The following is a 26,387-nucleotide window of genomic DNA, read 5'->3' as shown; positions in this document are numbered from 1 at the left end:
AAGAATCTCCAAAGTTTACTTACTTAAACATTTCATAATCTACAAAAATTCTGAAAAGTTATTAAAAATGCATGAAAGTATTTAACACAGTAATCATTTTCATTTAGAAGCCACCCAAAAGCATCACCAGAGGAAGAAGTCGCTAATAGACTGGGCGCTGAGAAGGACGGGCAGCACCACGTTAAGCAGCCCGGCTTCACATTCACCGCTCACACCTCGCAAACTTTTTGGTCACTCCTTGTCATCGGTGTGTCCTAACGGCAATCTACCCAAGCCCATCATGGTGAGTCACGATGATTAGGCGTTCATTCCGAGAGCTGTAGACATTGCAAACTAGAAGAGCCAGAAAGTCCTGACACTTCTTTTCCTCTGTACCAGTAAATCTTCTCCTTTAGCTCCTCAGTGTAATAATAAATACACAATAGCATCTCCTGTGATCCATAATGAATGGAAAGAATAAATGGAGAGAGGGAATTGTTGCAAATAGCTGCTACATTTTGTTTATGGTAAATACATATTTGCCAAACCAACGTGTTGTTAGTATTCCAGTATGCCTCATTGTTACTCTGAATCCTGCAGGATATGCTTCTACTATTATATGAAGAAGGACCAAACACTAGGGGCATCTTCAGGCGCTCAGCCAACGCCAAGACCTGCAAAGAGCTTAAGGAGAAACTGATTTCCGGAGACGAGGTCCACATGGACGGAGAATCTGTCTTTGTAGCAGCTGCAGTGATAACGGTACAGAATTATTGCTCAATATAAAACTATACTTACTGTAAGTGTTTTGTGTACATCAACTGGCCAAGGAAAATAAGTATGAGGCCACATTACAGAGATGCTTCACATACCACCACCAGCCACATTTTTTGCAACCTCATCTGAGAGCAGCATTGTGTAGAGAAAGATGCCCTGATTCCAGTGATGGTTCACTTAGTTTACTGGGTGCAGCAGTTTTGATACAATCACAGTTTTCTCTACTGCAGTTCTAGCAGATCTTGGAATGCTGAGCCCTCTATAACCCCTCCCCCACCACCGATTGGCAGCTTTCTGTGCATAACCTCACCAACGATTGGCAGCTTTCTGTGCATAACCCCGCCCACACCATTGATTGGCAGCTTTCTGTGTATAACTACGCCCATACCACTGATTGGCAGCTTTCTGTGTACACTGTATGTAACAGAAAGCTGATAATCAGTTGTGGGGATGTGTTTGGACTAGGAGGCATGAGACACTTGGTCCTGTAGTGATAATCTCCTGCTGATTAAACACCTAGCCAGGTAAGTGACACATTGCTGGAATCCGGACCTCAGATACTACATCATGCTGCTCTCAGATTACAAAGCAATAGCCTGCTGACAGATTTCCTGCACATTATTTGTGTATCGTCATGCACAAAACCTGTAAAACAGTAAGGTCCTGCTGAGCTCATCCACCGCAAAGGGTCAAAACTTTTGGTGCACACAAAAGTCTATGTCCAAGAACATTTCCAGTTTCATGCTTTATAACAAGCTATCCTACTCGTTTTCTTTGGGCAGTTCCACTTCATCGGAATTCTGCCATCACTGCAGATATTGGAACCTCCTTTCCCTCACTTTGCCAGCACGCATTGCAGCTATTGTTTAATGGCTAATCTGCCTGCACTGCCTAACTCTCCATCCTGCCTGTAAGCAGTGTGACAGACAGGTAGTGCACAGTGAGACAGAATGGAGGCATCTAGTGGCAGGTACTTTGGAGAGATTTTTCACGTTAAAATGTGACTACATTTTTTTAATATGTTTTGAAGCCCCTTAAGTGCTCTATAGATTGCTGAAGACCTTAGGACCACTGTGTGGATGTGTTTAGCTCATCGGGCAAAAGCAATCACGTCTGCGGTAGCAGAAGCACAGTGATGTACGGACGTACAGACACACAGACTTTCTATTGAGCTGGTGTGGGAGCTAAGCTCTTCTGCCCTGAGATTTGATCAATTAGTGGGTGTCACGGGACATAGACCCTCATTGATCTATAAGGGCATTTAAGAGCTACAAAATTTCAAAAATACTGTACTTATAAAAGACTAGTAACACATTAGGGTGTGTGCACCTGACGTCTGACGCCTTGTTCAGAAGAGCCCTGTAAGAGCAATCAGAAAACGTCCAAAAGAAGAAATGTTGGCACTACCATGTAGAAACAACCAATCAAGCACTCAGAAAACAACCAAAAAGACACACAAAAAATGCGTTGGGATGAAAAACGCTGATGTGTTCTGCAGGGTCTGCCTCTTGGAACACTCCAGGTTTGCCCTAATGTAACAGACGTTATGTGCACAGGTCTCAATGATGTCATTTTTAATAAGGATGTGTGGTTACATCATCCCTGATGGAACCTCAGCAAATGACGTCAAGATTAGGCCTTGCTCAGTGCCGTACAAAACATTGCTCAAACGTCTAAACATCTGCCTGAAAGGAACCTTCTAAAGTCATCGAGCTGTTTATGGTGTCGCTATGTGCCAGGCCAGTGATGTCAGCCCCAGCTAGATTACACAAGCCGGAGGAACGCAGTTACCATCGGTCAGCAGGACCATATGTGACTCACAAGGACGTGACTGTGTGTGATGTGTTCTGTAAGGACATGCTCTCTGCATCATGTTGAGGTCTAGTATTATATTAAGTAAAGCATCATTAATGTGTTTATCCATCACTTCAATCTCTTTGCTTCCCCTTGTAGAATAATAACATTTATGCTCACCTCCGGTACCGGAGTCATTCCAGTGGTGTTAGCACTGGCTCTCACTGGGATCGCATAGCATTATGTCACAGGATCCCTGCTGCCAGTCAGCACTAGCTCTCCCAGGGATCGCATAGCATAATGTCACAGGATCCCTTCTGCCAGTCAGCACTGGCTCTCCCAGGGAATGCAAAGCATTATGTCACAGGATCCCTTCTGCCAGTCATTGCTGGCTCTCCCAGGGATCGCATAGCATTATGTCACAGGATTCATGCTGACAGTCAGCACTGGCTCTCCCGGGGATCACATAGCATTATGTCACAGGATCCCTGCTGCCAGTCAGCGCTGGCTTTATTCTCCTGTCTCTGGACATCCGGAGCTGCAGCTCTCATTTCCTCAGGATGTCTTGACTTATCCAAAGGCTTAGGAATAAAGCTGACTGGCCACAGGGATCATGTCACATAGCAATGCTAGGTGATACCAGGGAGAGCCAGTGCTGACAATGCTGGAATGTCACTGGCACCGGAGATGAGTATAAGGACGCAGTCAAACAACCATATAACATGGACGATGAAGGCAGTGCATGGACTGGCTGACAGATGTCCTGACCCAAGCGTGACAGCTGCAGAGAAATACATGCAGTCACGCTCCAATGAGGAGAGCCGCCGGCCAGTTTGAGCAATGAGATGTGATCATCGTCCGTGCTATATGGCTGTATGACTGCATCCTAAGTGTTATTATTTACAAGGTGCAGCATAGGGATTGTAAAGGGATTGTTCAAGTAGTAGACAACCCCTTTAATTGAATTGAAAACGAGACGTTTGTGATACATCACCTGTGTGTTTAATGCTTCTCAGTAATTCATTTCTACAACTATCTGTGATTGCACGCACAATGCATATGCTAATATACAATTTGTTTGTGTCTCTCTCTTCTGATGAACTGACCATCATACTACATATATATTTGATTTAGGATTTTCTGCGCAATATTCCTGACAGTATTCTATCCTCAGACATGCACAGACTATGGATGGAGGCTACAGAAATTGAGGAACCTGAGTATAAGATAAAATTAATAAAAAGGTCAGTCTATTTCATGAGACTAAAGGCCAGTTCGTTATAGCATTTACACTGTTTTTACCCAGTTTTTGGTGTTTTGTGACTTTTTTGTTCTTTGCACTAAATTGCGCCTTTTTTCAAGTCTATTTTGTATGTGTTCTCCTGTACTTTTGTTTTGTTTGCAATTATGGTCAAAATTTAAGCTTTCAAAATGTTTTTAATCTGACAAATCATTTGCAACTTTTCAAACACCAGCAAAGATTTGTAGCTAATGTGCTGCCGTCCCGACCTGGAGTGATTTTATGTCCACCGGACATTTTGGTACAATTTTTTTTACATTTAGAAAAACGTGTAACATTTTGGTGTAAAAAGCAAACCACGGGTAGGGGCACCACCATCAATGAATAATATAGTGGGATCCAACCCAGCCCATTCAAAGAGAATGTATATACAAGACCAAAGAAACAGGGATGGGCTATATGCGGGGGATCACCACAGACAATAATTCGGCTTTTAGGTAGACAGTTTTATTGAACATGTATAGACCACACATAGGTTAAAAACATAAAAAAGTCACACATGTGACTTGACAAAGACAAACTGGCTCACAATAGAACCCACACCCTATAGGTACCCTCCACAAGAGACCTGTCTATATATAAACAGCATACCAGTTGGTGGATGGATGTGGTGATTTGAGATGGAATAAGTGGGCTTACAATAATGCCCGTCTATCTGAAAAGAAGAAAATCACCGTTATACAGATAACAATGTACTCCCTAAAATAGGTTCCATATGTATGACACATCACCATAATCCACAATGCCCATCAAAGAAATATGTATGCGTATGCCCATGAATGAATAAGTATATCCTAAACCCCATATAGGGGACGACAAGGCACAACACCAATGATAGGTGGAGACAAAAGCCCCATGAATGTTGATATATCAAATAGCATTAAAATACAAAGCCCATGTGGAGTGACCTGGGGAGAGAAGATACCCGACGCGTGTCGCCACCCGCAGTGGCTTCGTCAGGGGTACTGAGTGCAGCTATAGCACGTCATTAAATACATGAAGTTTGATGATTAGTGACGCACAGCTGCGTCGCTTACCAGGCTAACATAGAAGAAGATAGGCATCTTGTAGACACAGGCGCCGGTGATCAGCCGTAATCAAAAAGCCCTGCACAAGCGCCGGCATGTGGCAACCGGAAGTACGTCACAACACCTGAGTGCCATGTGAGCCAGTATGTTTGATCACTGCGCATGCGCCGGCGTACAATAACAGGAATTGAATCACCGATCCCAGTTGCCATGTCGACTCATACACAGGGTCACTGCGCATGTCTCAAGACATATAATCGCATCAATAACCAAACAGCGGCGGATGTGAAATAGTAAATTCCATTAATCTAAATTAACAATTATGCGCATACATAAACCACCAGCATAGTTTTATTTGAAAAAAAAAAAACACACAATAACTATATATATATATAATGCCTATCCAGACCCACAGGAAATGAACACTAGTTCGTTGCTGGCATACAATAGCAGGAAGTGAGTCACAGATCACAATTGCCGTGTCAGCCCATACACAGGGTCACTGCGCATGTCTCAGGCCATACAATCGCATAAATGGCCAAACAGCGGCGTATATAGAATAGCAGATTCCATTAATCTACATTGGCAATTATGCACCTATGTAGGCAGCTAATAAAAAGGAATATCTTTATTTGAAAAAAACAATAACTACACATGTATATAGCGCCGGCTCATATTAACAGGAAATGAACATCAGTTATCATGTCAACCCATGCATAGGGTCACTGCGCATAGCAGAGAACGGATAATCGCATCAGAAATTGCCGTAATTTAATTGACACCTATGCGCATGCTTGAACATCTTGTACGAACAGCATGTGATTGTGAACAGACATTGACCAGATATGTATAAGTATAACGCTCAAATAGGCCATCGGGCATAGCTGGAATGCCCCACAATGCACATGCACCAAAAAGCCAATACAATTCAAAAGTGCGCAGATCGATTACACATAAATGTGCTGCCCCCTTGACAATAAACATCGTAGAATATACAAATGAATGTAGCATTAAATGCGCATAGGTGTCAATTAAATTACGGCAATTTCTGATGCGATTATCCGTTCTCTGCTATGCGCAGTGACCCTATGCATGGGTTGACATGATAACTGATGTTCATTTCCTGTTAATATGAGCCGGCGCTATATACATGTGTAGTTATTGTTTTTTTCAAATAAAGATATTCCTTTTTATTAGCTGCCTACATAGGTGCATAATTGCCAATGTAGATTAATGGAATCTGCTATTCTATATACGCCGCTGTTTGGCCATTTATGCGATTGTATGGCCTGAGACATGCGCAGTGACCCTGTGTATGGGCTGACACGGCAATTGTGATCTGTGACTCACTTCCTGCTATTGTATGCCAGCAACGAACTAGTGTTCATTTCCTGTGGGTCTGGATAGGCATTATATATATATATAGTTATTGTGTGTTTTTTTTTTTTCAAATAAAGCTATGCTGGTGGTTTATGTATGCGCATAATTGTTAATTTAGATTAATGGAATTTACTATTTCACATCCGCCGCTGTTTGGTTATTGATGCGATTATATGTCTTGAGACATGCGCAGTGACCCTGTGTATGGGTCGACATGGCAACTGGGATCGGTGATTCACTTCCTGTTATTGTACGCCGGCGCATGCGCAGTGATCAAACATACCGGCTCACATGGCACTCAGGTGTTGTGACGTACTTCCGGTTGCCACATGCCGGCGCTTGTGCAGGGCTTTTTGATTACGGCTGATCACCGGCGCCTGTGTCTACAAGATGCCTATCTTCTTCTATGTTAGCCTGGTAAGCGACGCAGCTGTGCGTCACTAATCATCAAACTTCATGTATTTAATGACGTGCTATAGCTACACTCAGTACCCCTGACGAAGCCACTGCGGGTGGCGACACGCGTCGGGTATCTTCTCTCCCCAGGTCACTCCACATGGGCTTTGTATTTTAATGCTATTTGATATATCAACATTCATGGGGCTTTTGTCTCCACCTATCATTGGTGTTGTGCCTTGTCGTCCCCTATATGGGGTTTAGGATATACTTATTCATTCATGGGCATACGCATACATATTTCTTTGATGGGCATTGTGGATTATGGTGATGTGTCATACATATGGAACCTATTTTAGGGAGTACATTGTTATCTGTATAACGGTGATTTTCTTCTTTTCAGATAGACGGGCATTATTGTAAGCCCACTTATTCCATCTCAAATCACCACATCCATCCACCAACTGGTATGCTGTTTATATATAGACAGGTCTCTTGTGGAGGGTACCTATAGGGTGTGGGTTCTATTGTGAGCCAGTTTGTCTTTGTCAAGTCACATGTGTGACTTTTTTATGTTTTTAACCTATGTGTGGTCTATACATGTTCAATAAAACTGTCTACCTAAAAGCCGAATTATTGTCTGTGGTGATCCCCCGCATATAGCCCATCCCTGTTTCTTTGGTCTTATTTTGGTGTAAAAAGTTGCAAAAGTGGTTAAAGACAGAAAAAAATGCAAATTTAGGCTAGTTTCACACTAGCGTGTGGAGGAGCTTTGGAGGGATGCGGACTTCCTCTGTGAAGCTCCTCCCACTGCCGTGCCTCCTCCGTTCAGCTCCACCTCCGTCGGCATGCGACCTGCATACCCTATCTTTAGCATTGGGTACGCAGGTCGTGCCGATGTATGCAAATGCCTTCTCATGCGTCTTTTTTGCGACGACCGCAACAAAATGCAACACGTTGCATTCGGTGCAGGATGCGGCACCGTCAAAACGACGCATGCGGAGGCATCCGCATACATCGGCACGACCTGTGTACCCAATGCTAAAGATAGGGTATGCAGGCCGCATGCCAATGGAGCAGGAGCTGAAAGGAGGAGGCGCGGCAGTGGGCGGAGCTTCACAGAGGGAGTCCACAGCTCCTCCATACGCTAGTGTGAAACTAGCCTTATTTAGCAAAAAAATTCACGAATCAAGTGTCATTTTGAACAATTTGGTGCAAAAATGTCAGAAAATACCACAAGATAAAAAAAGAAAAGTGACTTAAAAAAACGAATGCTGAATCAGGCCCTGCATTTTTAGGTTTGTATTTCTACTTCCTCAGTTAAGTTACATTTCATCTACTGAATTAATTTTATCCAGACCAAAATGTGTTTCAGGGTGCTACATGAGGTAAGGAAATGATTGAAAGTAAAAGTATATTGTGGAGACACGGGGGGTCGACTAGCGCCCAGGTCTGCTAGGCAAAACCGCATGGACCTGGGGTCGTCCCACCGAACGCCCCCTCTCCTTTTAACGTAGGCATAACGCTAGTCAGACAACACAGGGTGAGGGTAAAGCAGTGTGGCAATGCTTTATTGAACCACAAAACAGACAGATAACACATAGAACAGTCCCAGCATAGTACCCAATCACTGACTGGGTGGATCAGGGAAATGCTGTAGATATAGTATGTCTTGACTTCAGCAAAACATTTGACAAAGTATCTCACACCTTCCTTATTGAAAAAATGACTAAGTATGGAATGGAAAAGGCAACTGTTAGGTGGATTCATAACTGGCTTAGTGATCGGACCCAAAGAGTGATCGTAAATGGCTGCACATCCAGCTGGAAGAATGTCTCAAGTGGGGTACCACAGGGCTGTCCTGGGCCCTGTATTGTTCAACATCTTTATCAATGATTTAGATGAAGGAATTGAGGGTAAGCTGATTAAATTTGCTGATGACACAAAGCTAGGAGCGATAGCTAATACTAGAGAAGAGAGAGAGAGGATTCAAAAAGATATAAATAAACTGGAACAGTGGGCAGCAACGAACAGAATGGTTTTTAACAGGGAAAAATGCAAAGTACTACATCTGGGCAATAAAAATGAAAAAAGCATATACAGAATGGGAGGAATAGGGCTAAGCAACAGCACATGTGAAAAACACTTGGGTATACTAATAGATCACAGACTGGATATGAGTCAACAGTATGATGGAGCAGCAAAAAAGGCAAATGCAATTCTAGGATGTATTAACAGAAGCATAGAGTCTAGATCACGTGAAGTCATTATTGCCCTCTACTCCTCTTTGGTCAGACCTCATCTGGAATACTGTGTCCAGATTTGGGTGCCACATTTTAAAAAAGACATCAACAAACTGGAGCAAGTTCTTTTCTGGAGCAACCAGAATGGTGACCGGTCTGCAAACCCTGTCTTATGAGGAAAGGTTGCAGGATTTGTGAATGTTTATCTTGCAAAAGAGAAGACTGATAGAAGACTTAATAGCTGTCTACAAATATCTCAAGGGCTGTCACATTGTAGAAGGATCATCTTTATTCTCATTTGCACAAGGAAAGACTAGAAGCAATGGGATGAAACTGAATGGGAGGAGACACAGATTAGATATTAGAAAAAACTTTTTGACAGTTACAGTGATCAATGAGTGGAACAGGCTGTCACGAGAGGTGGTGAGCTCTCCTTCAATAGAAGTCTTCAAACAGAGGCTGGACAGACATCTGTTTGGGATGATATAGTGAATCCTGCTTTGAGCAGTGGGTTAGACTAGATGGCCCAGGAGGTCCCTTCCAACTCTACGATTCTATGATTCTAAGTTGGTGCACATTACAGAGTCTCACCCTTCCGCTGACCCACCAGGATAATGGCAGATGTTACTTCAGAGCTCCCAGGGTCGACTACCACCCCTGTGGCGCGCACACAGAGAGAAGGTAACAACAAGCGTTCGGGTACAAGGCCAGTTGATTGGAGGGCCACAACCTGGCTTCATCTTCCAGGGTCGACTACCCCACTTGTGGCAAACACATAGGAGGTAACAACAAGCTTAGGAAGTTGACAGTCCATTGAGGTACAATGCCAGTTGACCCGATGGTCACAACCTGGCTTCTCTGGATATCTCCAAGGAGCCAGGCAACCGGCGGATGCTGTCATGAACCAGGGGTGTGAAGTTGCCCCCAGTTCATCTGGGATTTATTATATCCCACTTTCCAGGTCCGGTTTGGAACTTGCAGGTCTCTGGTGCCCCTTTACACTCAGGTCAGTCAGGGAACTACACCTAGGATAAGCAGTCACTAAAAAGGCTGCCTTGTCGTGTACTGGCTATTGAGCACTCTGCAGTGAGGGCAGTCTGTATATCCCCAGTCTCAGGCAGGAATTACACACGTAAAACCTCCATTTCGTCACTGCCAGAATCTCCCAAATACCCTAGAACACACTTTTCTGCCACCAGCTCCTCATTCTACAATAAAATCAATATCAGGTCAAGAGCCAATCCACATGGTAGCATAGTATTAGCACGGAGAACGTGGCGATATGTTATAGAGCAAGGAAATCGAAACTAGTAAATTTGATAGATTTACTCCAGAAAATATAGGCAGTGTTTACATAAATATAAAAGATGTTACAAATGAGCCAATTTACTTTATATGCAGGCAATTACAAAATAAAAATGGATTAAAAGATGAACTTACACTTATCAGTCAATGGCATGCCATGTGGAGGAGGGGGGAGGGGTTCCCAAAGGCAAAAGATTCCGTCCACAGCATGGATGGAAAATAGCTGTCCTCCCCCAGGTACTGAGCACCTTGCAAAATGGCCGTTCCTGTTTTATAGTTAGCCTATAAACTTAGGGACTTCCTGTGTGCTGACCTCAGCGGTGGCTGGATACGTCCCCTTTGGAAAGTTATGAACAACCATCTATTGGCCATAACTCTAGGGGGGGAAGCTCGTAGAGGGACAACGGAAGTATTATATGTCTGCTTACAACATCATCTTCCATTTGAGACTTAGCATATCTCTAGGTATTACGGGGAAGCATCTACCCTTTTCTCAGTTTCTAGTGAGCGAGGAGATCCAAAAACACAATGGTCAATAGCTTTAATCATGTAGATCTCAAAAATATAGGTTTCTTGCCTCTATGACCAATCTGTAGTATCAATAGTATATTCACATTGAAATGAGCAGAGGAACTTCCAAAACAATGCGCTTCTAACTTTCTGCGTCCGGCTTGAGCCGGCCATATGAGGGTCTCACATTACACAAAGCTGGAGTAGTTAGAGGGAGGAGTGAAGAGAGCGCAGCTGCGAGGGGGGAGGGGGAATTACACGCAGGCAGAGAGAACTGCAACTGTGGACCAGGACAACACAAACGTAATGGGGGAGGTGCAGCATGTCAAACCCAGTATAGGCAGCGGAAAGTTCTGGAGCTGTACTCGAACCCCTGGAAAATGGTTCATATTTTCATGACAGATCCCAATTCTGGCTTTCTCCAAATGTATACATGGTTTAGCGATGGTCATTGGAGCAAATCTGTGTTCTTCCAACTGGGGTCTCGGTCCCCTAGGATGTTTCCTGTAGAATGATAGATCCGTGTCCGTCATGATGGAGCCATGATGTATTGGCAGCAGTCCTGTAAGGTCCCCTGGATGTTTGGATGTCTTGGCAGAATCTCTGAATGTCTCTCTCTCTGTCTCTTAGTCTCCCTATACAGAGGCATGTAACCTATTTTTATATTTAACAAGTGTCCTTCATCCAGGGCCCATGCTCACATGCGAGAAACTTGGACGAGTCTCGCACGTCAATACCCAGCACTGCCACCAGCACTCAGGAGCGGAGCGTTCAGCTGCATGTATTTCTATGTCGGGTATTGATGTGGTGTGAGACTCGTCCGAGTTTCTCACATGTGAGTATGAACCCTAAAGGGTAAGAATGGAGATGAGGTCAAGTAGCATTACATGATTACCGTATTTAATCTATTTGCACAGTTTTTCCTCCTCTGTTTTCAAAGTCACCAAATTATCTGGCCTACACAATGCATAATAAGCATATCATAATTCAAATATATCCAAAAGATGAAATTAAAGTGCTAGACACTCTAAATATAGAAACCCACACTATCTGTAACAGTATTTTACTGCCCAGGGATACAAAGTGATTCCAGCAAAGGTGATAAAATCATGATTTATTGAGTGGGAATAAACCTCTAAAGGGGAATGTGCTAAGGGAGGCTGGGTCAACCATACATGTCAAAGTACTGGTGACATAAAAATGCAATTCATGAAGTATATAATTAGTTAGCTGTATTTACCGATCTGTCCAGTTCTGTCTTTTTAGTGGTGTCAAAGTCAGAGGTTGTAAAGAATGTATAAAGTGCTTAGTGCAATAAAAGAATCCAGTAGATTTCCACTTCTTGACAGACTGTCATACAGGCATATAGAGTGATGGGACTTGAGGGGAGACCAGGACAGTCACACATCCCCAACCGCTATGCCATTTCGCGAACGTTTCTTCTGGGGGGGGTGGCTCTATAGGAGCAAAGCATAATGATAATGGTGCTAATAATTGATGCCCCTACTAATGTTGTATAAACATACTAAGGACAGGATTTAGGTTTGCTTAATTAATATAACTCAGGCTTCTCTTTCCAGCTTGATGGAGCAACTTCCAGAAGCAAATTTCCTCTTGCTACAGCACGTGTTTGCTGTACTGAATCACATTGGAAAGAGCTGTGAAGAGAATCAGATGACAGCGTCCAACCTCGCTCTCTGCATAGCTCCAAATATGTTGTGGCTGCCTTCTGTCGGCGACCCTGAAGAGGAGAGCAAGTCAACGAAAAAGGTACCCGAGGAACCACAGATAAATCTAATGCATATAGCAAAAAGATTGCTTAGGAAATGTGTGAGCTTGATTTGTTGCTAGGAGCGATGGAGATAGCACCCAATTTATTATTGCATTTGTACCTCTTTTTTGTCTAGTTTTTGGTGCTTTGTGCCTAATTCTTGTTTTAATTTGCCACTTTTTTTAAACCGCTTTTTTCTTTTTTTATTTTTTTTTTAGTTCACTGTTGTGTGAAAGGTTTGTGGTTTCCAGATCTTTTCACCTAATTCGTATTTTGCAACATTTGAAAAGTCTCAATTTTTTGGCGCAAATGCTTTCCAGTCCCTCTTTACCAGGAGAGGCTTTATGTACACTGGAAATTTTCATACAATTTTTGTAGACTCTTTGCGGTCTTTTTGCAATAAAAATATAATATAATAATATACACAATGTATGAAGGGCACAGTTACCTAAATACTCCAGCAGGGAGTTACCAAGCCTAGTAAATAACAGTTTCCCAAAGAAAGTCAGAATAAATAATTATTCCAGAAAACTTAGGTTTTCAAACAGATGATTCGGCCGAGCCTGTCACCACGAATACTCTTCGGTCCCGAGTCTCCAAGACCAGCAGTTTTCTTGCTAGTCTTGATGAGAGTTGGTGGTGGAGTTAGACCTTCTGATTCATGAAGGTAGTGCCACCTCTTCATGAATCTGGATCATCTGATGAGTGGAGTGCATCTCCATGCGCTACACAAGATTTCTCATTCCAGTTCGGGACCGGGGTAAGACTTCTGGCGTAGGTAACACCACAGCTCAACATGAATCAGACGAGCTGTGGAGTCTCACCATGACCTAGCTACATGCATTTCAGTGGAGCTGTGGAAAACGCCAAAATTTTCAAATTTTGGAGATGAACTTGGAGTTGCTCCAAAATGTAGTGACTTTTTACAGATTTTATGCCATTTTTTGGGTGGGCAGAAAAGCTTCTGTGAATTGGGGCCTATTTTATATTATTTGGTTACTGAATGTCTGAATGGCACAGACACTTAGCAACAATCCCAATTTGGCTGGGACTATCCTGTGAACCAGAGCAGAAAACGTGGTGTTCTACCCTCATGGCAACTCCAAAAGAAAATTTTTTTCTTTTTGAAAAGGGATCCACAAACAGGATATGATGTTACTTGCAATATTCCCAGAAACTGACCCAGTGCTGTTACTCTGGAGAGACAGGGAACGCCTTCTAATAAATCAAATGCTAGTAATGAATAGCTATTATGTATATTTGCTATCTATTACAATCTAAGAATCCTAAATATAGATATATTTCCTGCAGTGATGGAAATAAATAGTAAATGTCCAGGGAAGGTGGGGATGGCGGCTGATGTCCACCGCGCTGCCCACGTTATATTTAGCATGTCTGAACACTTTGCTCCTTTTAGCGGATTTCCTCAATATCTAAACACTTAGTTAGAGAACACCTTTTATTAGACCAAGTCAATGTAAATGTTAAAATTGTGCAAAAAATGTTTTCCTTATTTATTTTGTTAAAATTGGGTCCATGAAGTTCTAAGAAAATCATATACTCACCTAATGGACCAATGTTCAGCACACCACTGCTCGTGTCTTTCAATATAATAATAATAATAATAAATTTTATTTCTATAGCGCCGACATATTCTGCAGCACTTTACATTTCAGAGGGGACTTGTACAGACAATATGCATTACAGCATAACAATAATCACATAGATCATAACAGATACCAAGAGGAATGAGGGCCCTGCTCGCAAGCTTACAATCTATGAGGAAAAAAGGGGAGACACGAAAGGTGGGTGGTAACAGTTGCCCTGAATGTATGGACCAGCCATAATGTTAAGTGTGTAACAGTACAGATGCAAAGGGCTAATGGATGCATAAAGCATGTGGGAACATGATGCGGGGAACCTGGTTATGGTAAAAAACTTTTGGTTGTGCCACATAGGGAGAGATTAGGTTAATGTGTTGAGGCGGTAGGCCAGTCTGAATAAATGAGTTTTCAGGGCACGCTTAAAATTGTGGGGATTGGGGACTAATCGTATTGACCTGGGAAGTGCATTCCAAAGAATTGGCGCAGCACGTGTATAGTCTTGAAGACGGGAGTGGGAGGTTCTGGTTATTGAGGATGCTAACTGTTTTGAATGGGTCACCGAGGAGAAAAAAAACAAAGCAAGCTAAGCCACAGAAAACCAGAGAAGTTGGTAACTATGCAGATTGCAGATCCCTGATCTTACCACACAACTAGCAGTAGCCGTGGAGCGTGCCTACGATGTTCCTAGATGCCTCGTCACGGCCGGAGGACTACATAAGCCTAAAGCAAGAAAAGGGAAAACTAACTGCCCCAGAGCAGACCCCAAAGGAATAGATAGCCCCCACACATGTATTGACGGTGAAACAAGATGAAGGCACAAACACAGGCAGGAAAATAGGCTGAGCAAATGATGGGGCCCAAACTAACTAGACAGGAAAGGAAAGGTAAGTCACTGTCTGCAACCTGCAAAAAACCCTACAAAAATAATGTCCAACACTTCTGATAGCAAAATTAACCCTGAAGTCACTAGACTTCTCCCACTATATCAGCACTCTGGAATATTCTGAGACAGAGCAAAAAGAGACTGAACTAGTAAGGGACAAAAAGCCAATTGGCAAAATACTGATAAATAAGAGTGGAAATTCAGCTCAGCCCCCAGCCGGGGCTGGCAGACCACACAAATAACTGAATAGACCAACAAAATCAAGTGTGAACATTAGCAGAAAAACTTAGTTTTAGATGACTGAAACAGAGCTGAAAACCAAGAGCTGACAAGCCAGAAGGAATCACCAGCAACTGAATAGGGCGTCGGCTGTCTTAAATCCAATCTGAGAATCCTGAGATCCAATCGTCATCCTCATTCTCAGGTGGCAGATCTCCACTGATCAAACCAGCCGCACCACCTCCCGAATCAGAGAATGAACTCACAACAGCTAACCTCAGGTCATCAGCAGAACGGAGGGCGCGGGTAGGATGGCATACTGAAACAAGGGAGGAGATGTAGGGTGGTGCTGAGCCATGAAGAGCTTTGTGGGTGAGGGTAATAAGTTTGTACTGGATTCTGGAGTGGATGGGTAGCCAGTGTAATGAATGGCACAAGGTAGAGGCATCGGTGTAACGATTGGCGAGGAATATGATCCTGGCAGCAGCATTCAAGACAGATTGGATGGGGGAGAGTTTGGTAAGAGGGAGACTGATTAGAAGAGAGTTACAATAGTCGAGATGAGAATGAATAAGAGAAACAGTCAGAGTTTTCGCAGAGTCAAAAGTAAGAAAAGGTCGAATTCTAGAAATGTTTTTGAGGTGCAGATAACAAGAGCGAGCCAGTGATCGGATGTGGGGGACAAAGAAAAGTTTCGGAGTCAAGTATGACCCCAAGACAATAGGCATGTTGCTGGGGAGTAATAGTTGAACCACACACGGAAATGGCAATGTCGGGTATAGGTACATTAGTAGCGGGAGGAAACACAAGGAGTTCAGTCTTTGACAGGTTCAGTTTCAGATATAGTGAGGACATGATGTTAGGCACAGCGTTTAGACAGTTGCCGGTGTTTTCTAGAAAGGCTGGCGTGATGTCAGGAGAAGAAGAGTATAATTGGATGTCGTCAGCATAGAGATGGTACTGGAAACCAAATCTACTGATTGTTTGACCTATAGGGGCAGTATACAAAGAGAAGAGGAGGGGGCCTAGGACTGATCCTTGAGGAACCCCAACAGTAAGGGGAAGATGAGAGGAGGAGGAGCCAGCAAAAGATACAGTAAAGGAGCGGTCAGAGAGATAGGAGGAGAACCAGGAGAAAACGGTGTCCTTGAGGCCAATGGAACGGAGCATAGTGAGGAGGAGCTGATGATCCACAGTGTCGAATGCTGCAGAGAGATCCAAGAGAATTAGCATGGAGTAATGACCATTTAATTTAGTTGTTAGTAGATCATTAGAGACTTTAGTGAGGGCAGTTTCAGTAGAATGTAAAGAGCGGAAACCGGATTGGAGAGGGTCGAGAAGAGAGTTTTCTGAGAGATAGCGGATAAGACGGGAGTGGACCAGGCGTTCCAGGAGTTTAGAGATGGAGGGAAGATTAGAAATAGGTCTATAGTTAGCGGCACAGTTTTGGTCGAGGGATGGTTTTTTAAATAGTGGATGTATGGTGGCATGTTTAAATGAGGAGGGAAAGATACCAGAAGAGAGAGAGAGGTTAAATATTTTAGTTAGGTGAGGGGTGACAGCAGGAGAAAGGGGCTGGAGTAGATGTGACGGAAATGGGTCACTGGTGCAAGTGGTTGGGCGAGAAGATGCAAGGAGCCTTCTTACTTCTTCTTCTGTGTCTGGTTCAAAATCAGAGAGTGAGCTAGATGCAGTGGGGGAGGGAGGACAGTGCATGGTATAATATGAGTTTACACATTTCACATTACACATATGAGTTTACACATTTCATCTCCCATTGAAAGACATCATTAGATTAATGCATGGACCTGAAGGACTGTGTGCAGAGTCTGTAATGGCACTGCATTGGGGAAGCTACCATCCTTCTGAGGGTCTGGACTGCCGGGAGAGCCCTAGTCACAAGGGCAGTGATCCCAGTAAATTAGAGTCAGTAATGAGCGGTCATAGCGGAGCACTTAGGAAACAACCCAGGGGCAGACCAGGATGTCAGGTCTCCACCGCAGCTCCAGCCGAAAACCCCCGATGGAGGATGGGAGCAATGAGAATATGGAAAACGGTCTTAGGAGCGCAGGAAAGAGACTCAGACGAGAGATGGGGTTAAACCACAACACATTTCAACGGAGGATCCGTCTTCATTAGGTGGATTTTTATTAATGACATAGGGGATGGGGTATTTATATGGGAAGCAGCCAATCACAATAGTCACAACAGTCACATATTATAATGACAGTCACATGTTACAACAAAATTACATCATATAATACAATCCAAAAGAAGATCTAAACAACCCATATAAAACATAAGATAAAACAGCATGAGCTAACTATGTTTTTAGTGTATAAAATATGTGAAAAGGAGCAAAAATAAATATAGATAAAAAATAGATAAAAATTAATAACAGGTTAGTAGACCAATAAAAAGACCAATAAAAAGCAAGAACCCATATTAATAATAAAAAGCAGATTAATAAAAGCTTGTAAACAATAGCACATAATTAAAACGCACTGATGATAAAAAAGGCAAATAAAGTTATCTGGTCACCTTATCAATAGTTAAATTCAAACCTTCAGGGGCAAGTGTGCCAAGCTTGAATATCCAAAAGCTTTTTCTATTGATTAAGCTGTTAAAGCGATCAGCCATGGTATCAGGTATGTGGTCAATAATCGTTAGTTTCAAAGTTTTTAGATTTTTTTGATGCACAGTTAAAAAATGTTTATAAAGGCTGTGCAAGAGAAAGCCATTTCGGATATTCTGTCGATGCTTGTTCAATCTAGCATGCATCGTTTGTATGGTTCGACCTGCATACTGTAGGCCGCAACCACAGTCAATAAAGTACACCACAAAAACGGATTGACAAGAAAACAAAAAACGAATCTGAACTGAGAAAAGTAAATTAATGTGTATGCACAATGTAAGTGCATATTACCACATGACCATTAACCAGAGAAAACAAAAAGCAAAACACACAAATATCCTGAACTAAAAAGTAAAAAATAAACTGCAAATAATGCATAAAGGTAATAATAATAATAAGGGTATTTAGTAAACATAATTTTAATCAAAATAATGTACAATCCATCCCGCCACGTCACGGCAACCCTTGTGGGACAGTCCCTACTCTAGTATTTAAAACCTTTTCACTTGCCAAGTGGCGTGAATGTGAACAAGGATCCAGCGGCTGAACCACTAGTAAAAGCTTAGGCCAGACAGGATGGTTTTCCCAGCTCAGAAAGAGGGCGGTCACACCCTTATATGCACTGAATGCACAATGAAATGAATAAAAAGCGAATCTGAACTGAGAAAAGTAAGTCAATGTGTATGCACAATGTAAAGTTATCTGGTCACCTTATCAATAGTTAAATTCAAACCTTCAGGGGCAAGTGTGCCAAGCTTGAATATACAAAAGCTTTCTCTATTGATTAAGCTGTTGAAGTGATCAGCCACGGTATCAGGTATGTGGTCAATATTCGTTAGTTTCAACGTTTTAGATATTTTTGATGCACAGTTAAAAAATGTTTATAAAGGCTGTGCAAGAGAAAGCCATTTCGGATATTCTGTCGATGTTTGTTCAATCTAGCATGCATCGTTTGTATGGTTCGACCTACATACTGTAGGCCGCAACCACATTCAATCAAGTACACCACAAAAACAGATTGACAGTTGACATGAAAATTGATTTTATATGAGGTACCTGTAGTATTGGATTTAAATTCATGTACCCCATTTAAAATGGAAGTGCAGCAAAGACATTTGGGGGCTCTACATGCATAGCAACCAGGGTGGTTGAGAGAAATTGGGAGAGAGGATAGGGTACCTGAATGCATTCCAGAGTGCCAAAACTTTCACACAGAAAGACTGTATAAGTAGAATTATTATCTCTCTATATAAAACTGAATGTATGTATGTATGTATGTATGTATGTGTGTGTGTATCACCAGCCAATCACAAAGCATCTTTCATTTCACCAAAGCTGTTCAAAAGAAGCTGAGCTGTGATTGGTTGGTATGTGCAACAATTTTCCTTGCAACCAATCACTAAGCATTTCTCATTTCACTTGAGCTGGTTAAAAGAAGCTTAGCTGTGATTGGATGCTATGAGCAAGTTTTCCCACTTGACAACACCTCAGCAGACACTGACATGGTGGGAGAAATCTAGCATCCCCGGGAACATAAGCTCCCAGCCATTGTCTTCCCCCCAGAAAGGAGCAGAGCACATGACAGAAATGAACCCCCCCGTGCCCATATACACATCACACATCCTCCATCCCATAGGCACATCTTCCCTCTTAAAGGGATCATTGGTATGCAAGTTAGGGCAAATCCACAGCATTTTGGTACTGACCCCAGGCCTTTCTCAAAGGGAGCTCCGGTATGGAAGGCAGGGCAAATTCATCCAGTGCATTGGTTCTGACCCCATGCCTCTCTTAAATGGATCCCCGGTATGGAAGTCAGGGCAATTGCCTTCAAATGCTCTGATACTGACCCCAGGCTCTCTTAAAGGGATCTCCTATACAGAAGTTATGGCAAATCCCTCAGTGCTCTGATTCTGACCCTAGGGTTCTATTAAAGGGATCATTGGTATGCAAGTCAGGGCAAATCCATCCAGCGCTCTGGCTCTGATCCCAGGCTTTCTTAAAGGGATCCCCGGTATGGAAGTTAGGGCAAATCCACGCAGCGCTCTGGTTCTGACCCAAGGCCCCTCTTAAAGGGATCCCCAGTATGGAAGTGAGGGCAAATCCACTCTGCACTTTGGTACTGACCCCATGCCTCTCTTAAAGGGATCCCTGGTATGGAACTCAGGGCAATTGCCTTCAAATGCTCTGGTTCTGATCCCAGGCTTTCTTAAAGGGATCTCCGGTATGGAAGTTAGGGTAAATCCCTCAGCACTCTGATTCTCACCCCAGGCTTCTATAAAAGGGATCATTGGTATGGAAGTCAGGGCAAATCCACTCAGCGCTCTGGTTCTGACGCCAGGCCTCTCTTAAAGGGATCCCCAGTATGGAAGTTAGGACCGTTCCACTCAGTGCTCTGGTTCTGACCCCAGGCTCACGGGAAGATGTGGGATATTAGGGGTAGTAGTCCGGTGGCTCTGGCTGACGGGATGATGTGGGATATTAGGGGTAGTAGTCCAGTTGCTCTGATGGGATGATGTGGGATATTAGGGGTAGTAGTCCGGCGGCTGTGACGGGATGATGTGGGATATTAGTGGTAGTTGTCCGGTGGTTCTGGCTGATGGGATGATGTGGGATATTAGGGGTAGTAGTCTGGTGGCTGTGATGGGATGATGTGGGATATTAGGGGTAGTAGTCCGGTGGCTCTGGCTGATGGGATGATGTGGGATATTAAGGGTAGTAGTCAGGTGGCTTTGACGGGATGATGTGGGATATTAGGGATAGTAGTCCGGTGGCTCTGGGTGACGTGACGATGTGGGATATTAAGGGTAGTAGTCCGGTAGCTACGGCTGACGGGATAATGTGGTATATTATAGTGAATGTGGCTATGCGGCATGGGCGAGGCTCTACACTCAGCTTTATAGTGTATAATTGGATGGATTTGCCCTGACTTCCATACCGGAGATACCTTTAAGAGGGAAGATGTGCCTATGGGATGGAGGATGAGTGATGTGTATATGGGCATGGGAGGGGGGTTCATTTCTCTCATGTGCTCTGCTCTTTTCTGGGAGGCAGACAATGACTGGGAGCTTATGTTCCCGGGGATGCTAGATGGAGAAATCTAGCATCCCCGGGAACATAAGCTCCCAGTCATTGTCTGCCTCCCAGAAAAGAGCAGAGCACATGAGAGAAATGAACCTCCCTCACAACACCTCAGCAGACACTAACATGGTGGGAGAACACCATGTTAGTGTCTGCTGAGGTGTTGTCAAGTGGGAAAACTTGCTCATAGCAACCAATCACAGCTCAGCTTCTTTTAACCAGCTCTGGTGAAATGAGAGATGCTTAGTGATTGGTTGCAAGGAAAACTGTTGCTCATAGCAACTAATCACAGCTCAGCTTCTTTTGAACAGCTCAGGTGAAATGAAAGATTCTTCGTGATTGGTTGGTGATACACACACATACTTACATACAGTGCATACATTCAGTTTTATATATAGAGATATGCGTTCTCGCTTTTTATTGGTCTTTTTATTGGTCTACTAACCTGTTATTAATTTAATTAACCCCATCTCTCGTCTGAGTTTCTTTCCTGTGCTCCTAAGGCCGTTTTACATATTCTCAGTGATCCCAGTAAGGCAGCTTCCCCAGGAGTGAGGACTGGCAAGGAGTCAGCGTGTGGAGGAGCTCCAGGAAAGTAACTCCACATAAAGAGGGTTTAATAGCGGCAGACATGTATCTGCCATTGAAACAGACTGTTGGTGTTTGTGGTGTTCCATGGACGTTAATGAACTATTCAGCATGCGCTCACCCACGGTAACTGGACGAAGTGCGAAGTCCAGCGTGTTTAGTGACTGCGAGTTAAAGCCGTATGCTATAAAGTGCTATGGTCTATATGTTAGGTCTGTGATGTGCAACACGCCTACGGTGCGGTTTATGATGGTCAAATAAACTGAAATAAGACTGTTTTGTGAGACAAACATGCCTGTATGCTTTAATCCCGTTGCCAAGTGAGTGTCCCCCTACACATGCAGTAAGCGCTGTCTTACAATATATAGCACAGGAGGAGTGGTACTGTGCAGTGTATATATACAGGACAGGAGAAGTGGTATTGTGCAGTGTATATACAGGAGAAGTGGTATTGTGCAGTGTATTTATACAGGACAGGAGAAGTGGCACTGTGCAGTAGGGTGACCGCAAAAAATCGATGTCGGAATTTTGTCCGTCTGGACCCCACAAAACGATTCCCCTTTCCAGATATTGAGATAGCCAAAATTTGAGCTCGATCAAACGACGTTAACCCGTGCCGCTCGTCGCTCAAAGTTTGAAAAAATCCAAATTGAGGTATTTTAAGATTTAGGTATTTTGCATAGTCTGTTAGACTATAAAGAATGTGACAACAACATTGCAGAAATAGCCCTGACCAAATTTTCGAACCATTTGTGGTATTTGAATGCTGAGTTGGTGGGATTATCGTTTTTTGATCCCACCATTACAGACAATGAAAAGTTGTTAATGGCTAATAAATTGCTCAGTAGCACAGCAGGAGCATGGAGCCTTGCACCCGGCGGGCTCCCATTCTTCTTCTGCCGCAGTGGAGCCTGCTCAGCAGATTCATCAGTCCCAGCGCTCTGCCCAGGCCAACTCTGTGGGTTTGCTTGCTGCTGCCACCTCTGGCACAGCTATGACAATGCATGCTGCTCAGCAGCGAGATTCTCCAGGGAATAAGTCCTCATGTCGGGCCACTGAGCATGCCCGTAGAGTGATCTCCCATTGGAGATCGAGGGTCACGTGCTCAGGTCCTGGTCGTGTTCGGATTGGCCCATCCGAGAAGCAGGGAAGGTCCCAGACGCCCATGGCTATAAAAGGTTTGCATGGCCCATGCGCTAGTATAGACTGTATTTACAGACTATGTGGAGTGAGTGATGTATACACGTATGAAGGTCTCTGGTGAATGACTCATTAAGAAACCACTACCCTTGGTACGCATGTGTTGTGCAGCCTAGCCTGCTAGCGCCCAGGCTTAGGCGTAGGTAGGTCTGAGGTTGAGTCAAGCATCTGGCCTCACCAGGGATTCGGCACGCCTCAGTGCACGTGCTCCATAGCCAGCGTCTATAGTGGCGCTCGCGGCAGCGACGCCGCGCGTTCAGTAGGCCTAGAAGGACTCCAACCCCGTGTCCTTGGGGTAGAGTTCTGTGGCCGTTCACTGTGCGCTCTTTTGGCCGAGCTCTGTGAGTTAACAGGCTCCGGCATCTACTTTCAGCGGTGGTGCGGCCCTGTGCAGTAACAGAGTTCGCCCTGTTCACATTAGGTGACGTAACCCACGTGTGACTGGTTTCACACTGCTTAATTCTTCCGCGATTACTTAGCAGCAGTGTACCACCTCTGCACGGTGGACCCCGGGCTGCGAACGTACCTACTATTATTTTATAATTTGGTGCGTTCCGCCAGCCCTAACAAGGCCCATGATCACTCTGGATGAACTGCAGAGATCTACAGCTGAGGTGGGACAGTCTGTCCATAGGACAACAATCAGCCGTACACTGCACAAATCTGGCCTTTATGGAAGAGTGGCAAGAAGAAAGCCATTTCTCAAAGATATCCATAAAAAGTGTTGTATAAAGTTTGCAACAAGCCATCTGGGAGACACACCAAACACGAAGGTGCTCTGGCCAGATGAAACCAAAATCGAACTTTAAAAGATAAAAAATCGGGGTATATTTACCTTCCGACTTCCCTCGCAGCCTCAGCGGCGCTCCCGTTCCCAGCGATGCCTTGCGAGACCTGTGATGACGGTCTCGCGTTGCTATAGTGATCTCACGAGACCGCTAGAGTAACGCGAGACTACGTCATCACAGGTCCTTGCCGCAAGGCATTACTGGGAACGCTGAGGCTCGGGAAGGCTGCGCATGACGCCGGAAGGTAAATATACCCCGATTTTTTTATTTTTTATTCTTTTTTATTACAGGGGTATGGTACCCAGGGCCTGGAGGACAGTCTCCTCTCCTCCACACCGTGGGTACCATCCGCACATGAGACGCTTAACTTTGCGCATGGTGGGCATAGCCACATGCGGGAAGTAAGTGGTTCTCATGCATTCCTATGGTTGCGGAATCGCGGCAATTCTTTGCAATTCCGCAAAAAGAATGAGCATGCTGCGTTTTTTTCAACGATGCGGTTCCGTCGCGGAAAAAAGCGCAGCATTAGCACAGCATGTGCGGAGTGCCATGGGAATGCATAGGGTGCGTTCTGTATGAGTTTTTAAACGTTTTCGCAGCGTTTTCGCACCAAAAATTGTGGCAAAAACACTTAAAAATCGCATCGTGGGCACACAGCCTCACAAGATCCAATGTTAACCAATCTGAAACAGGGATATGCGGTGGAACAGGACAGCGCCGCAGCTTAGTCAAGAAGTGAGTATAATACCAGAAAATTTGTCTATTTATGCCTCTTTAATGAATAAATGTGATGCAGCTGAGTACTTGGAATAGCGCTAGGAGCGCGAGCGCAGACTGACAATGAGGACGGAAGTGGGGCACGAAAACCGGAAGTGGGGCACATACAGACCAAAAGAAGAATAAAATGTAAAAAAACGCCCATGCTAAGCGCATAACATGCGCTAACAACTTACAAGTGCCCACCGACTGTTCACAGCTCTAAAGATCGATAAATATGATACAGCCGGACCCATAAGGTCGCGCTGAAGGTGCGCATGCGCAGACCGTCAAAAGGGATGGAAGTGGGGCATATTGTAACCGGAAATGAGGCAAAATCAAAGTTTGAATCCCGAGGTTATCCGGATTCTGTGTTGTCCTTCTCATCTTTACCTACCGTATATCCAAACCGATCACTAAAGCTAATAGAGTGGCCTTTGTAAATACATATCATCCATTTATGTACCTTTTTCACAAAGTCAACCACCAACATTGGCCTCTTCTTTCCAATTCCTATCCTCAGATCTCGGAATTTCAAGATCCATTGTTGATTTGCTATAAAAAATCTCCTAATTTACGTGATTTATTGGTGAGGGCTGATATCGGTAGTTTACGTGATGTAAATAGACAAATGCTACGTAGACCACAGCGCAAAGGGACCTTTCCGTGTCTACATTGTATACAATGTTCAAACATTACGAAGGGTGATACATTTACTCATCTTCGATCTGGGAAGATTTTTTCTATTAAGGACTATCACAGTTGTGATTCATCGTACGTAGTATATTTGATTAAATGTCCGTGCGGTCTCAGATATGTTGGGGAGACCACCCAACATATCCGAGACCACATTTCACAACATAAGTCAACTATTCGGTGCAGGAGAACTCTACTACCCATTCCAGCTCATTTTATTTCCCATAACCATAATATCTCTCAACTTCGCTGTCAAATTATAGAAAGTGTACCTTTGGCTAGACGAGGGGGTAATAGAATACAGAGATTAAAAGAAAGAGAGGTATATTGGATATTCATGCTTCAAACGTTGGAGCCTTTCGGTCTAAATCGTGATTATGAAGTTTTTCACTGATTTTTGTTCATAATATATATCTAATATATAAAGCTCAAGTGTGTGTATGTATGTACAGTGCCTACAAGTAGTATTCAACCCCCTGCAGATTTAGCAGGTTTACACATTCGGAATTAACTTGGCATTGTGACATTTGGACTGTAGATCAGCCTGGAAGTGTGAAATGCACTACAGCAAAAAAGAATGTTATTTCTTTGTTTAATTTTTTTTTAAATTGTGAAAAGTTTATTCAGAGGGTCATTTATTATTCAACCCCTCAAACCACCAGAATTCTGTTTGGTTCCCCTAAAGTATTAAGAAGTATTTCAGGCACAAAGAACAGTGAGCTTCACATGTTTGGATTAATTATCTCTTTTTCCAGCCTTTTCTGACTATTTAAGACCCTCCCCAAACTTGTGAACAGCACTCATACATGGTCAACATGGGAAAGACAAAGGAGCATTCCAAGGCCATCAGAGACAAGATCGTGGAGGGTCACAAGGCTGGCAAAGGGTACAAAACCCTTTCCAAGGAGTTGGGCCTACCTGTCTCCACTGTTGGGAGCATCATCCGGAAGTGGAAGGCTTATGGAACTACTGTTAGCCTTCCACGGCCTGGACAGCCTTTGAAAGTTTCCTCCCGTGCCGAGGCCAGGCTTGTCCGAAGAGTCAAGGCTAACCCAAGGACAACAAGGAAGGAGCTCCGGGAAGATCTCATGGCAGTGGGGACATTGGTTTCAGTCAATACCATAAGTAACGTACTCCACCGCAATGGTCTCCGTTCCAGACGAGCCCGTAAGGTACCTTTACTTTCAAAGCGTCATGTCAACGCTCGCCTACAGTTTGCTCATGATCACTTGGAAGACTCTGAGACAGACTGGTTCAAGGTTCTCTGGTCTGATGAGACCAAGATCGAGATCTTTGATGCCAACCACACACGTGACGTTTGGAGACTGGATGGCACTGCATACGACCCCAAGAATACCATCCCTACAGTCAAGCATGGTGGTGGCAGCATCATGCTGTGGGGCTGTTTCTCAGCCAAGGGGCCTGGCCATCTGGTCCGCATCCATGGGAAGATGGAT

The 26,387-nt window shown here is 43.8% G+C and overlaps 1 protein-coding gene across 1 annotated transcript in view; it reads left to right on the top strand.

Moving 5' to 3' along the window:
• The window catches only part of LOC141087485 (uncharacterized), a 244,337-nt gene that overhangs the window by 192,873 nt on the left and 25,077 nt on the right, over positions 1 to 26,387 (top strand). The window contains exons 10-13 of the mRNA XM_073573036.1: positions 108 to 283; positions 580 to 741; positions 3,685 to 3,794; positions 12,293 to 12,482. Coding sequence (XP_073429137.1) covers positions 108 to 283; positions 580 to 741; positions 3,685 to 3,794; positions 12,293 to 12,482 — 638 coding nt within the window. The remainder of the gene's footprint in view (positions 1 to 107; positions 284 to 579; positions 742 to 3,684; positions 3,795 to 12,292; positions 12,483 to 26,387) is intronic.

Source organism: Dendrobates tinctorius, unplaced genomic scaffold, assembly GCF_039654945.1.
Source record: "Dendrobates tinctorius isolate UK_male_01 unplaced genomic scaffold, ASM3965494v1 ptg000034l, whole genome shotgun sequence".
NCBI classification, from domain to species: Eukaryota; Metazoa; Chordata; class Amphibia; order Anura; family Dendrobatidae; genus Dendrobates; species Dendrobates tinctorius.
This window is presented reverse-complemented; position numbering and strand designations above follow the sequence as displayed.